This window comes from Brachycentrus maculatus, unplaced genomic scaffold (genome assembly GCF_059751285.1).
Source record: "Brachycentrus maculatus isolate JH-2025_06_01 unplaced genomic scaffold, ASM5975128v1 h1tg000301l, whole genome shotgun sequence".
In the NCBI taxonomy this organism is placed as follows: domain Eukaryota; kingdom Metazoa; phylum Arthropoda; class Insecta; order Trichoptera; family Brachycentridae; genus Brachycentrus; species Brachycentrus maculatus.
Window position 1 is genome coordinate 449539 of NW_028281052.1, and position 15944 is coordinate 465482.

A 15944-nucleotide genomic window follows, 5' to 3' on the forward strand; every position below is an offset into this window, starting at 1 on the left:
TTTCAACACGAGATCACCCGGCTTGTCATTTATTGTTTACAATGAATTATATAAATTAGTTTGTGCAATGAATTCATAACGGCCGCCCGGCCAGACTCGAACGAAGCTTATATACAAACATTATATACTAATGATTTCGCGTCATATCGCCAGGTTGGCAGTGAAATCTTTCGTCTTTCCGAATTTCGTACTTGAACGTTACAAAACCAGAGAAAATGTAACAAAATCTACTATTTTCCTCGTCGTGAGTGACCAGCATAAGGCTGAGTTGAGTAACCATTTTTAATCGCCTGAACTCTTTTTATAAATGTCGCGTTTTAGCCGTGACCTTTCTATTTTTGTTTACACTGAAATAAATAAATTTAGATAGTGAAATATCTTCTTTGTAATATTAATACTATAATTTTGAAAATATGTTTTACAACAAATTTCAATATAAATACCATTTAACCTGAAAAATGAATGATAAATATTTCGGCGGGTGGATTTGACATTCAGCCGCGGCGAAGTCACGCCCAGCCGGGAGCTTAGTACTTCTAGCCGTTTACGTCACTTCCGGCCGCTGGCGAATATCACTTCCAGCCATAAAAAATCGAGGCAGTTGGCGGTCTTTATATAAATTAGTTAGTCTGTGCGCTTAACCTCAAAAATAAACTTGCGATAGGCGGCGCCATTTGAAGTTTGAATACAATCTCGTTTTTATTGTATCATATTCAATCACTGTGATTATTTATACCACATAAAGGTGTCGAATCATATTCGAGTATTGGTGAAACTTAAAAATGGTGAAACTTACTCCTGAAATTATTCACCAATCGATGCAGTACATAAATCCATGTAGGGATAGAGAATTAGATCTCCGGGGTAGGTTTTAGTCAAAAGCATTATTTTGTATAACTTTATATCGATTGAATATAATATGCAATCTTTAACGTAAATCGCACGGTTTTCATTTTAGGTTATAAAATACCTCAAATCGAAAACATGGGAGCTACTTCTGATCAATTCGACTCAATAGATCTATCAGATAATGATATAAGAAAGCTCGATGGATTTCCATTATTGAACAGACTTAAATGTCTGCTTCTCAATAATAACCGAATCGTGTAAGTTTTATTTTTAAGGTATTATTACACCCTCGATTTACCGGCTGGGATACGTTAAACGGATTTCCCGGTATTTAGAAAAATATTTTGCTAGTGCAGTAAGTCCTCTACTAATGTGAATTGGTACTTAAATGATTTTAAAAATGAAAAATTAAATATTTCTTAAGTCGTTTATTTACATTTACGACTGAAAGGGGCATTGCCCCGGTAAATCGAATAACCGAAGGTCGGATAACTGATACTCTACTGTAATATCTGACGCCCTATATATGAATGAATGATAGATAATAAATATGAATATGAATGATAGATAATAAAAATTTTCCTGACATTATATTCTATTTTGCTTAAAATATACATACATTAGTATGTATATTTTAAGCAAAATAGAATATAATGTCAGGAAAAATTATATTATCTATCATATAAGTGATGCAAAATATTACAATACGCATTATCTATGGTTGAATCAAACAGTGTATGTTAATTTTTTTAAATATATGCCACTTTATATATGAACGAGGTATATTTTGATGCAATAAAAATAAATGTCATAATTTTAAACAAATGTTTCTGTTCTTTAGGCGCCTGGGGGAAAATCTGGAACAGTACATACCAAACCTTGAAATGCTTATCCTAACAGGAAATCAAATGCAAGAGCTAGGAGACCTAGATCCTCTCATATCATTGCCCAAACTTAAAACTCTGTCTCTTCTTCAGAACCCCGTTGCTTACAAGCAACATTACAGGTATAGTATTTAAATTATGGGTTTCACAATGGGAAAAATTTCATAATTGAGTTACTTAACACACTAAGGACGGGAAAGGTATTTCTGCCCGTTTGGTCGATTGATGCTTAAGAACGGGAAGTGTATTTTTACCTTCTGCGCTGTCTATCTTAAAAGTCAGAGAAGAAGGAATTAATTAATGTTTTTATATGAATATTATGTACCAATCTCTTTGTTAAGGTCTAAACTATATGTACACAATTATCAAATCCCGTCACTAGCGGTCCGCAGGTGTAAACAAAACACCAGTCCAAAATGTGTTAACAAATGCATCTTTTCAAAGCATTATTTGATTGCTAAGAGGTCTTTGATAGGTTTGATTAAAATTAGATATTGTATTGATTAAATAATTGAAGTACAGTAGAGTCCCGAAAACTCGGCACTCGATAACCTGGATGTCCAGATGACTCGGCCACATCAGGACAACAGAAAATTACGCATTTCTTTAAAAAAAGTACCCAGTTTTGCAAAGTCGGCTAGTTGATTTTCATTATCCAGCTTTGTGCCTGCATAAAGTCTTTTTCTGAGGCTCTATTATCAGGTAAACTACTGTACACTTTGTATTTATTCATTTCCATTTAGTAAAGGCTAATAAGCAGAATGTAGAAAATGAAGTGCATACTTTTCCTTCGTGTAAGAGTATTTGGACGATTTATTCTCTGTTGAATTCTCAAGCAAACAATACATACAAGTACAGCACTGTATTTCTAAGGAAACACATCCATGACCACATTCCCGATAAGCTGGCATTTTCACAAACTCGGTCACCCGAGGTCCACATTAAGCCGAGTTTTCAGAACTCTACTGTAGTACAAAATCTACATATTCAATCTGACCCATACCATGTGTTAGTAAATCAACCAATAAATTATTTAAGTGCATACCCCTAAATCAAGTAAGTTATTACTGGAATTGTTTGGTTTTATCTCGCTGATATGTACATGTCGCTCACTCCTTTCAAAAACGTCATAAATCAAAAAACTTGATTTTTTAGGAGAATGTTTTTAAAGTTTTGAAATATAATACAATGTAATAAAAATAAATATCAAGCCACTTATTGAACTTTTTACTGTGCAACAGATCTTTTTAGGTAAAATCTGAAGGTTTTTTCTCGATTTGAAAAATATTTAGTATATTTAAAAAAAATAATTAAACAATACCTTTTCTTCAAAATGCAAAAACAACACTTTCTGCCCTGTAGCGGATAAATATTAAGTTTTAAATATGCCACTTTTGCTAGGATATAGTGAATTTTCTGGGCAATCCGAAAACATGCACAACTGAAAATTAACGATTTATGATTTATGACGTTCTTGAAAGGAGTGAGCGATGTATGCATTTATTTTGGTTCATCGTATTTTCAAAAACCAAACGCTTCTAGTATATAGTACGTAGTATTTCTATAACAGCCTCAAATCATTATATCTTATAAGATGATGAGCTTTTTAAAAGAAAATATAACAGTAAGAACGCTTGTACACTACACGGAATTTTAGCGTCCGACAGTCCGTTTTTGAAAAATAAAAGCGACTACGACAGTTTAGAGTGATTGAATTTAAGCGCAACGTGTTCACGCACCGATCCGAAGAAAGATGGGCAAAAGCACAAGCCAATCATCGCTAACTGAAGTGCCGGACGATAAAGTTCCGTGTAGTGCACAAACGCCCTAACTCAACTAATCTATTTGAAGAAACCAATTTTAAGTTTGTCAATCTTTTGAGTAGTAGGATTGTGATTATAATGATAAATTTATGCCATTTCTAGTTGATGTTTTTTGAAATGTGTTCAACAGGTTATATGTTGCGTTCAAATTTCCCGAACTGCGATTATTAGACTTCAGCAAGATTAAGCAGAAAGAGCGAGAGGAAGCTAACCAACTTTTCAAGAGCAAAAAAGGCAAAGAACTGCAAAAAGAAATAGCTAAAAAATCAAAGACATTTGTGCCCGGTGCTCACATTGCCGACGCCGCTAAAGTATCTGGTAATTCTATTTTTTCTAAGTGTTATTTTCCGAAATTTTGCCTAAACTCTGTCAAGTACCCAGGATCATACAATTTGACTCGCTTTGTTGATTAAAAGTTTTTTTTTAAATAAACTATTTACAATAAAACCTCCATATAACAGACTTCTGTTTAACAAACTTCAGATATAACGGACAAAAAATTAAATCAAATGTAAAAAAAAATAAAAAATGTCCTGTTAATATCATTATACATGCTTAAATTCAATCAGCCATGATAATCACGAAGTATATCTCAAAACTTCAAAAGTGCAAACAAAACCTGATTCCTTTTTCAAAGCAGGATTACGGTAAGCAAGCGCGTCAATATTTTGATAGCAACGTCACTGCACGACGAGTGTCTGAAGACAATAAAGAGAATTTTGTTTGTGTTTTGTATTTTTTATTTATATACCTAAATAGTGATTATATTTTCATAAAAAAAAATTTTTGATTGATTTATACATACTTTTTTTTAATAGTTATATTTATTAACATAAATTGTATACATTTATTCAAATCACAATTTTAAACATATTTAAAACAAATTTTTGCAGAGACCCACCAAGTCACCTTGTGTGTCTTGTTGGTGGAGTTCTTTTTTAATACATTTTATTGTTTTTAACGATTTTAACCTAATATACACACAAAAAAGAGAGAAAAATTAAGAATATAAACATTTTATAATTTTCATAAAATTATCTCTGGAGCATTCACCCATTCCTTTATTTTCCCTTTGTTTCATATTTTATTTTGACCTCTAACATCCGTCGGCAACAAATTAAAAATCTTCGATATATTGCAGTGTTCGACTCCCATATTTATTGTTAATTCTTGGGACTAATCTTCGTTGTGTGTAAATCGTGTATCATGGTTGTGTACTAAAAGATTTCGATATTTTTGTCTAGGTTGTTGTTCAACGATGATACTTATCCACAATATTCCACGTACCGGCAGTAATTTTAAATGTTTATATATCAAGATTGGATTGTCCGTTTGATTATATATATGACTGGGTACAATTTTTTTGACTATGGAATATTGCACATTTTTAACCATTTTTTAATTTGTTTTCGTCGAATGTCCCCAAGACTTAATTCCATATCTTAATATGGATTCTACTAAAGAACAGTATGTAACGGACTTTTGGATTTAACGGACACCCTCTCCCCCCAATCAGTCCATTTTATCGAGGTTTTACTGTAATTAATAATGTTATTATACTAACTGCCCAAACATTTATCTTAAAATATACTATTTACTTACATACTTTATCATTTTTAGTATCAGAGGTAAATATTTCAACATTGTGGGATCGATATGTGTCGGCGGTAATGAATTTTTTTTATTTTTGCACAGTTGCCACTCCTCAGGAGATCCATAAGATCAGAGAAGCTATCAAGAATGCGTCTTCGTTGGCCGAAGTGGAGAGGCTGACCAGAATGCTCCAGGCCGGGCAAATACCGGGACAAAAACCTGCCACTACCAACACTGGACACCCGCAGTTATCCGGAGAACGAGGTATACATAATTTCTTACCAACTTGTTCATTCTTTCTAAATATGTACATCATGAGAATTATTTATAACATTTTGAGTGTGTCCAAATACTTGTTCACAAATCTGGATTATCTCCAACTACAGGAGTTATTTTTCATGTTGTTTTTTGACATCTCAACATAGGTGAAGGAGAATATGGAAGTCTGGCCATTTACGGGGCTTACCAATAGATGTCTCTAGTGAAATTCCAGTGATTCAAGAACAATGTTTTGAAATTGGATCGTATATATAGAACTTCCAAGAATTTGAGTAGTGTTGTTGTCAATCATGGGTAGAATTGGTGAATATTACACGTGTGTAAAGTGATCACTTAAACCAATCTATGATGGTCGAAAGCCCCGTAAATGCCCAGACTTCCATATTCTTCTTTATCTATCTTGAGATGTCAAAAAATAACATAAGAATTATTAATAATTGTTGCTAAAATGTTTTTAGAAGAAGAAGAGGAAATGGAGGTCCCTACGAATGGACATTGAATACGGTCATTCCAGTGAGCGTAAGGCATACTGAGGCAAGGAATATTTATTTTTGCAATTTCTGCAAAAATTATTCAAATGGTATTCAAACTGTTAAATAACAGATACTACAAACTTTGATTTGCCATAGATATATTTTTTCTATTTAAATAAATTACATGAAATTGTGTAAATTTTTTATTTCATCCAAAGGTTTGAGAAGCGATACTCATAATTTCCTATACATATAATATATCCATATATACATACATACTTAAACATAAAATATGTCTGCCTCCGTACTGTTATGGTCAGCACGCTCGGCTACCGTATTGGAGGTCCCGGGTTCGATTCCCAGGGGAGGGTCAAATAAATAAGTGATTTTTTCACTCTAATATTTATTTCATATTACCCTAGACTGGTACCTGAAGCGGACGGATGATCACCTTTCCTTAATGTGTTAACAATCAAGATAATATCGTGTTTATATGATGCACCATCAGTTGTTGATTTCTTGGTCGGCATACAACACTGCCTAACTATTTTCAAACAACTTTTTATTATTATTTATTAAAATCAGTCAGCTATGTTGCATATTGACCGATTTATGATCTGTAGAGTATATATGTATATGTATGTTCAGAGTTAAATTATCTTTTCAGAGCATGATATTGTACAATGTGAGATAATTTTACACCTAACTGAAACTTCTATGCCCATTACTTATTTGATCAAAATACATTTTGCTCAAATACCTATCCAAAGATCCAATATTTGCACCCACTGCATGATTACCCTGGCTTCAGACTTCTCTTACGTTAAATTGAATGCAAAAAATCGATCAACGGAATTTAGGGTGCCTAATGTTTTACCGTTAGAGTGCTGAAAATCAATACATATATCGACTTTGGCATACTTTGTCAAAAACGTGGCCGTCAATGTACTGACAATGATTCCAGCCTATTTTGGCGGTTGAACTGGGAGGTAGTGTCGCAGCGTGCACATTTTGAAGTTCTGATTCCTCAATAATATTCACAAATAAATATTTATATTATTATTATTCATAATATTTTTATTAGTTTTAAAACCTATCGTTTTCCGCCATAAAATATCAGATTTGTCCAATAGTAATGTTAAAAGCGATTGTAATGTTCAAACTAGTGATAGTAATGATGAGATTAGAATGTTTACCAATCGGAGGATGCATTTTTATCTATCCACATTTGAGGGTAAGAAAAAAAGTATTTTTTTTACAATAATATTAAATATTTTCCTCATTAAGTATAGGACTGGTCCTGCTTCAAACCCAGTGATGCGACTGATGTACTTTTACACCCGAGCAAAGACAATAAAAGGTAAGATTTTTTTAATAAATTAGTATGGAGCACGAAAAGAATCTACTGCGGCATAAGGTAAATTAAATCAGAACCTTGAAAATAGAATACATATTGTGAATTGAATGCGCTGAATTTTCATCCAATCAACCAATTTCTCAAGTCATCATGTAATGCAAATTTCCCTTTTTTTAAATGACGAATAGGAAATATATGTAATTACATATAGTGGATACTCACTTTACCAGGATAGATGGTGAAAAAATCCTGGTTGATAGCAAAAGAGGGCAATTTCATAAATAATAATCATTTTGGATAATTTATATACATAGTGCCATTTTCATAAAATACTACTTCAAGGTCACTTGATTTGGGAAAAGAAAACTGTGAAAACAATTTATTAAACAATAACAGCAGTATTGTAGCACATATCGTGGGTGTACTGGCAAAAAACGTTAACTTGAAAATTTTGCAATTTTGACTTAATAATGCACATTATAAAGTTTTCAACGTTCTATAAAATGGAAAAATACATTAAATAGTTTGAAATGTCATATTTATGTGGTTTTAAAAGTAAATTCAACTTTAAGTTTAATAGCGGGTATTTTATTCAGGCTAAAAGATTTAAATAACCGGGATTATTTAATAAAACAGGAATTATAGAGTTAATGTTTTTTGCCAGTATACGTACAATATATAAACTTATAAAAGTATGTAATATACAAACAATAAAAACAAATCTTGAAACATTTCAAATAAATAATAAAAGACTTTAAGATACTATATTGTTTTATTTATTTTCTCATTTCATTTCCAGTGTATAATATTCTATTTAGTAGAGAAAAAATCACAGATCTATTTGGATTTTGTCCATTAATAAATATGTACTTACATCATTTGCATATCGCTCACTCCTTTCAAGAACGTCATAAATCAAAAATTGTAAATTTTCAGTTGTGCATGTTTTCGGAATGCCCAGTAAATGTACTATATCCCAGCAAAAGCGGCATATTTTTAACTTAATATTTAACCGCTACAGGGCAGAAAGTGTTGTTTTTGCATTTTGAAGAAAAGGCATTGTTTAATTATTTTTTTCAAAAAACTAAATATTTTTCAAATGGAGAAAAAAACTTCAGATTTTACCTAAAAAGATCTGTTGCACAGTAAAAAGTTCAGCAAGTGGCTTGATATTTATTTTTAATACATTGTATTATATTCTTAAACTTTAAAAATAAAACTCTGAAAAATCAAGTATTTTGATTTATGACGTTCTTGAAAGGAGTGAGCGATATGTCTATCTTAAAAATAAATCGTATAAGTTTGTCCAACATTTTGGGTTTTAACAGATACAACAAGAATACACGTTTTTGTTAGTTTTATTTTTTTGTTTTATTTTGCATGTCATAATTAAATAAATATTAAATCGGTTCTTTGTATAAATGTCTAAAAGTGAACTGTATATTATTATTCGTTTTAAATGTATTTTAAATTGGAAACTATTGCGAAACATACTTTTTACTTAAAAAAATATTGCCACGTCAATACAAACATTTTACTTAGTAAATACTACTATTTCTTGAAATCTATTGTGACACGAGTTTCGATGCATTTTGCGTCACTTTCAAACACAATTTACGGTGTTTGAAAATGATGCGGAATGCATCGAAACACGTGTCACAATAGATTTTAAGAAATAGTGGTATTTACTAAGTAAAACTTAAATTAAAAATGGATAGATTTTACCCAGATTCATGCAAAAAATTACCTCCTATATTAGGTACATATAAATATCTTGAGTATATTAATTACATATATTTATTACAAAAAAACATTTTTTTAAAATACTATTTTTATCTACCTCTTCTCTGACAACACAAAAATATAGATAATAAAACCCTAATCCGCACCCCAATGGTGCATAGGGCACTGCGTCATATAAACGCAGTGTTATCTTGATCGTTTACACATGAAGGAAAGGTGATCAGCCCTCCGCTTCAGGTACCAGTCCAGGGTAATATTGAATAAATATGACATATATTTATTTTACCCCCCTTGGGAATCGAACCCGGGACCTCCAGAACGGTAGCTGAGCGTGCTGACCATTACACTACGGAGGCGGACACAAAAATATATCTAGGAAATAATTATTTTTTCTTACAGTGAAGATGTTTTAGTTTAAAACTGAAAAGTTTTGTCGCATTTATCAAGCACCATTTAACGACTAGCTTGACACTGGCAGAAACATCCTCTCACCGAATGGTTGTCAAAAAAATCATTAAAAGAAGCATTAATTTTGAATGAATTAATATTCACATAATAAAAGTTCATTTTTAGATATATTTTTTTTTGTATTATAAAGCTAGCAATAAAAAAGTTACAAATGCAAGTCTAGTATATAGTCATTTAAAAAATAATGAAAGCTAATCGGCTGTCCAAACTTAAAACACAGTACATAAGGGACATTTTTTTTTGCAGTACGTTTTTTTTTGCATTTTTGGCTTAAGTAGAATCTACTTAGTCTAAAAATGCAAAAAAAAAAACTACAAAATAATGTCCCTTCTGTTAATGTTATAATATAACCGAGGGCGAGTGTCGAATAATGTTTAGTCAGAATAGTACAGCAGTGGTTTTTATAAAACTACTATATAAAAAAATATATTTAATATACAAACATATCACAGAAAATGTCACAGGTACAGATAATAAAATATTTATTTGGTCATAATAATAAAAGCGTTGGCCGTATACATACATATATAGTGCGACCAGGCAATTCAAACCCAGCATTTCCACATGGATTTAGATGTTATAAGGGATGCAAAGGTACAAAATTGTGCCCTGTGTGTGAACACATTCATAGAAATACTAGGTATCTCTACTGTCCCCATTCTGCCTCGGCTTTGGCGTAGCAAGCACAAACTGCAACTTCCCTATGAAGTCTATCTATGGCGTCGTCCTAATACAACACAAATACGCGATTGTGTGAATTAACGACACCATAGTGAAATGTGTCCTAATAGATAGCGGTCGTTTGTTCATCCCTGATGACGCAACGCGATTTCCGCTGAATCCCATTTAGGACACCTATTCGGCATCAATATGTTAGATCGCGCGTTTGTACAAACTTAGTTCGCGCTAATAGATTATCAAACATATTCGTCTCGCAACTGTTTTGCGTGAATGCCTATTAGGACACTTATTCGAGATCTGTATGTTTAATCGCGGATTCGTTCGAGTAATATTTGCGAGAATGCGCAATGATGGCGTTGTATTAGGACGACACCTATGTATTCCATCAAAGTAGACTGTGCTGAATCATTGTACGCTCGGAGCGTATGGCGTAGTCACTAGTTGCAGTATAGTTCATGTTTGCTGTGAAATGTATACGCAGCCTAAGTGTCTTTTAGTAACTAAAAGCATACCTCGTGTTATTTGCACTGATCATAAACTATTTGATCATACAAAAAAATCACTGTCACAAATAATATTTTGAGGTCTATACATGCTCGTTATTAGCACAAAAACATGCTATTATTTAGCAATTGCTACTTAGTAGCATGTACGTATGTACTTTGCTAGAAATAAGCATGCTCAAAAATCACCATCGTTCGATTTTCAAGCATGCTACCTGCAGGACGGGCAGAAGGAGCGTGCTTTGAGCGCGTCTGAACAGGTTTGCTTATGAGCATGCTAGTATCGATGTATGAAAACGAGCATGCTTATTTCGAGCAAGTGTATACAGCTAGAGAGTAAAATAATGCTTAATTAAATATGCTTAACACGTTGATCGCCAATAGGATTTTCGTAAAATGTCCAAAAAATGTTGTCATGTATGTCCAACTCAACCACATCATTGTATAAAATGTTTCAATAAAATACATCGATTTTAATTTTTGACCAAGTTCATTTTCTATCTTTAACTTTCTTAACGTTTGTTTTTTTTTATCATACTAATAGTGTCGATTTTCAAATGTCAATAAAAGCACTTTAACCAGTTCCCTGACTAGCCCGAGCGTGACTCTGGCAATGAGATTGTATTGCATTTGACGAGTCCGTGCATTGCTCGGGTAAATCGTATTCCGACTCGTCAGTCCTGCTTTCCCAGAGTCAAATATTGACCCATTTGTTTTTATTGAACAACCCGAGCCGTGTTCGGACAGTGTTGTTTCGACTTGTTGGTGACGATTTCTTGCACCAGCAAATTTTCTCACCAAAATTTGTCAGTTAAGTGATTAAATATAAACATCAGGCATGTGTTTTATTCTAACCTATCTATCGTATTCATGAGCAGTACTTTTAGAACCGTGAAGATATCCTAAGGGCGCTTGTCCACTACCCGGAATGGCACGGAATTTTACCATCCGGCACGTCAGTTAGCGTTTTAAAACGATGATCGGCTTGTGCTTTTGTCCATATTTCTTCGGATCGGTGCTCTTGATCATTGCGTGAACACGTTGCGCGTAAATTCGATCACGCTAAACTGTCGTAGTCGCTTTCATTTTTCAAAACCGGACTGCCAGATGGCAAAATTCCGGGTAGTGGACAAGCGCCCTAAGACCATATTGTAGTAAGATAGAATGTTAAATAGTGGTTTAATACAGAGCGCATAGCCGACGGACAGAATGACACTCTAAAGTTAGGTATGCCGTGTCAGCCACCGGCGGCCGACACGGCCCTATTAGAATACCGACTAACGTGTTAATTAGTAGCGTGTCTTTCTGGATGCAATTGTGTTAATGTGTCATTTATAAGGTAAACATGATTGTAAATGCAGTAACATAATTATGATGAGGGGTTTTTTCAGAGCTTGGTTGATGCTGCATCTCTTCTCTGGAACTACGGTCAGCATATTGTCAATCAGCTCTTGAAGTTGATAGTTATAGCAGCTTTTATTTATTGGTACGAAATTGCCCGTTACTATTTGTTGGACCAGGCCTAACAAAGTCTGGAAAAATAAGTAATTTTTATGTATTACATATTTAAAAATGTACAGATTAGACATAATAAATTTTAAATTAACTGTCAGTTTTTTGTGAAGAAAACTGTATGTGAAAGAGAGAGTTTTTTTTTTAAAATAAATCATGATGAATGCTAAAAGCAACATATTTTATTGGATAAAAAAATATATTTACACCAGTAAACATGATTTATATCAAAATTATACATCGCTCACTCCTTTCAAGAACGACATAAATCAAAAACTATTAAAAATAAATATCGAGCCACTTATTGAACTTTTTACTGTGCAACAGATCTTTTTAGGTAAAACTTGAATGTTTTTTCTTCATTTGAAAAATATTTAGCATATTTGAAAAAATATTATAATTAAACAATACCTTTTCTTCAAAATGCAAAAATAACGCTTTCTGCCCTGTAGCGGGTAAATATTAAGTTAAAAATATGCCACTTTTGCTGGGATATAGTACATTTTATGGGCATTCCTAAAACATGAACAACTGAAAATTTTCGATTTTGGATTTATGACATTGAAAGGAGTGAGCGACATGTTTTATTTCTCTGACGTCATTACGATGACGTCACTCAAATTTTATTTTAAGTAAAATGTCATGGGTATAACAGAAAAATAATCTGAAGCGTGTTTTAGATACGCGGGAGCCGGCTCTCCGTTCAAACCAGACAATTGCTTCAGTTTTTTGTGCAAATTGAAAGCGTCGTTCGTTCAGTCTTTCCGGTTCTTTACTTTTTAGTTAAAAGGCAAAATAGAGGGTCGACGAGGTGTGGGCAGAAGGCAGATCTCCTGGCTCCAGAATATACGAGATTGGACGGGGATCAGGACCGTCGAGGCGCTGATTAGAGCTGCCCAAGACAAGGACAATTACTCTCGGGTGATAGTCGACGCCAGGGGGACCTGACATGACACACACAGAAAAAGATGGATTTTTTACTTACACTAGCATCAAAAGCTCTTGTGTGTGTGCACATCTCATATAGCAAGCACCCCAACGCCCACACGTCCGTCTTGGTATCGTAAGGTTTGTTTTCACACAGCTCTGGGGCTAGGTAATATGGAGTTCCTATCACGGTCATAGCTTTTTGTTTTCTGAAAAATTGCAGTCACATTTAGAAAATGAAATGAATATTGGCCCGAGTGCCGACTAATCTTAATCTCTAGTAAAGGCAGGTCGAGCTATGGTCTATGTTATATAAGCTGTGGCATATATTATTTCTTACTCTAGTATTTTGGCTATACCGAAGTCACCTATCTTCACAATGTTCCCATACGGTCCGGACAGTAGTATGTTCTCCGCTTTCAAGTCTCTGTGAATTATGTTTTTTTCATGTATATGTTGTACTCCGAGCAAGATCTGGCAAAAGAAGTATAAAATTTCCTGAAAGAAATATTAATTGAAATTTTTAAGTACAAATATATAGTTTTATTTATTGTTTCGGCATTAACTTTGTGGTAAGACATGTTATAATAATTAAAGAAAACACTTCGTTTTTTACCACTTCAGTTTTATTATAGACTACATGTTTCAGAAGCATTATTACACCTTGTTCCATATAAAGGCCAAATTATGAATTATCTTGAAAATTTAGAAATACAAAAAAACCTGAATTCTAATAATAATTTATTAAATAATATATTGTTTCAAAATTCTTCACCATTGCTTTCCATTTTTCCTTTGTTTTCAAACTCCGTTCCTTGACTAACCCCTTCTCCTTACTTTCCCCTCCTTATTTATAGAACAATTTTATATTTTAGTTATTATACAGACCTGAATGATGGAAGTTTAGCTTCTGAAACATGTAGTCTATAATAAAACTCAAGTGGTAAAAAACTAAGTGTTTTCTTTAATTATTGTAAATATATAGTTAGTTAGAATTTTTAAAGGTTGGGACTGACCTCCACATTTTGTCGTAACGTAACATTCACGGCGAGCATCCGACTTCGGATGGAGCACTCGTAACGCTGTACTGACTATATGAATGCTCGCATCGTAACTTGTTACGTTATGACAAAATGCCTCCACTCAGTCAATTTCAATACATTTATACACATGGCAACTAATAATTTTAGTTGCGCTGTGTGTCTCAATAAAAAAGACTGAGCTCTTGTGCTTGGAGAAGGACTTACATTCAAGGTTTATTGTTTTATTTGATTAATGGTATAATACCCTTTTTCTTTTCTTTTATATGTAATGGGCATTTATTTTTTTCTAAAGAATTTTGATATCTTCTATTTTTTTATTTAGGAAGTTTAATGAAGTATTTAATTCCTAAATATTTGAAGTTTTCTTGAAATTGTTTAGTATTACATTTTAGAGTTGCAAGATCATTTAGGAATCTCGAGGATAAACTTTATTTTAAATTCAAATATTTGTCACCCTTTAATAAGTGAAAAATTGCAGTTTTCTAAAAAATGGCTTTATGTTTGGGACTTTCAATTTTGTAAATAATAATTTTGTTGGATATCTTTTTTTTCTCTTTGAAATGACTAATTATTGTTCTCTGGATTATTTTCACAGAATTCAGTATGTTTTTATATGTTCCTGTACATTTAACAATGTCATACTGTAGTAGTAGTAAAAGTACAATGGCATAGTAAACTCAAAATATCACCGTTTGAAATATTTCGTGATGATTAACACATTTAGTGCCATGTGAGCTATATTTATCTCATACTGTGTTTGGTCAAGAGGTTGCATGAGTTAAATATAACTCCAATCATAGATTGGATTTTACATTCTGCGAATTGGATACGCTTCACATTTGCCATGTAATATGCACTTTCTGTATGGCCCCCTGGACAAATTACCAAAATTGGCCCAGCTTTTTCTGAAACTCTGAAAACCATGAAACCATAAATTGGTATTGCGTATTTTCAAAACAAACTAACAATAAAAATTTGTGGCCCTAAGATCATTTTTTTCCTAATTTGGCAGTGAACGTGTTAATAATAAATAACATCCTTACATTCTCTGGCAGCAAATAATGTTGCCTTTGATACATGTACTCTGCTAAATTTCCATGAGTAGCATACTCCATTGAAATATAAACCGATTTATTTTCGTAAAAACTGTTGTAATATTTTACAATATGTGGATTGTTGAGTGTCGAAAGGACTTTAATTTCGTTTTCAGCTTCCTGTAACAATAATTATTTATATTACTCCCTCAGATCCGTTGAATAAAAAATTCGTTTACTCAAGTTTTTAAACTTACTTTGTAATGGTTATCAGTTGTAGAATCGATGATTACTTCTTTCAGTACGATTAAATCATTAATCTGTTTTCTTCGACACAAAAGAACGGTTCTAAAAATAATCAAATTAATGCGATTTTTTTTATAAATCGCGCTTAATCACAAAGAAAAATATTGCTCACCCGTACGTGCCTTTTCCTATAATTTTAATGATTTTAAAATTTTTCAATTCATAAATTGGATCCATAATGTTCCTCTATATCACGATATTTCAATGTCATTAAAAATCATAGCAATTCCGGCGATCACGCTCAAATTTTTGGGCTCTGCTATAATCCGCGCGATTTTAGTAAATTTATTTAAGTTGCCAAACACCAAAATTTGGCTACTTATTTTTTTTGGTACTTATCTACTACGAAAATTTAATTATAAAAATGGGGATAAATATAAGCAAAAAATGTATTTGAAATAACAATAATAATTATCACGTGGGCTAATAAAACGTTAAACTATTCCTTGAATTATTTATTCGTGAAAAT

At 32.7% G+C, this 15944-nt stretch overlaps 2 protein-coding genes across 2 annotated transcripts; one reads left to right on the forward strand and one right to left on the reverse strand.

Annotated features, from left to right (window-relative positions):
• Positions 1–634: 634 nt before the first annotated feature.
• On the forward strand, positions 635–6094 carry U2A (small nuclear ribonucleoprotein polypeptide A'-like U2A). Its single transcript, XM_088267629.1, has 6 exons — positions 635–864; positions 959–1106; positions 1691–1855; positions 3687–3874; positions 5252–5413; positions 5887–6094. The coding sequence occupies exons 1-6, from the start codon at positions 783–785 to the stop codon at positions 5925–5927; spliced, it is 786 nt and encodes a 261-aa protein (XP_088123755.1). The 5' UTR covers positions 635–782; the 3' UTR covers positions 5928–6094.
• A 3700-nt stretch (positions 6095–9794) lies between these two features.
• Positions 9795–15860, reverse strand: LOC148304853 (serine/threonine-protein kinase Nek8-like). The gene is made up of 6 exons (XM_088267624.1): positions 15588–15860; positions 15427–15517; positions 15179–15349; positions 13433–13590; positions 13151–13301; positions 9795–12185 (listed from the first exon to the last, which is right to left on the reverse strand). Exons 1-6 carry the CDS (start codon positions 15650–15652, stop codon positions 11982–11984), a joined length of 840 nt encoding a protein of 279 aa, XP_088123750.1. The 5' UTR covers positions 15653–15860; the 3' UTR covers positions 9795–11981.
• Between the last annotated feature and the right edge of the window lie 84 nt (positions 15861–15944).

Bases quoted from the DNA above. Each gene is read 5' to 3' on its own strand.
- LOC148304853 (XM_088267624.1), bottom strand. From the start codon at position 15,652: ATGGATCCAATTTATGAATTGAAAAATTTTAAAATCATTAAAATTATA. The intron at 15,518-15,587 runs GTGAGCAATATT...GATTATTTTTAG, and splicing joins ATAGGAAAAGGCACGTACGG to AACCGTTCTTTTGTGTCGAA. The intron at 15,350-15,426 runs GTAAGTTTAAAA...TTATTGTTACAG, and splicing joins CAACTGATAACCATTACAAA to GAAGCTGAAAACGAAATTAA.
- U2A (XM_088267629.1), top strand. From the start codon at position 783: ATGGTGAAACTTACTCCTGAAATTATTCACCAATCGATGCAGTACATA. The intron at 865-958 runs GTAGGTTTTAGT...TTTTCATTTTAG, and splicing joins TAGAGAATTAGATCTCCGGG to GTTATAAAATACCTCAAATC. The intron at 1,856-3,686 runs GTATAGTATTTA...TGTGTTCAACAG, and splicing joins GCTTACAAGCAACATTACAG to GTTATATGTTGCGTTCAAAT.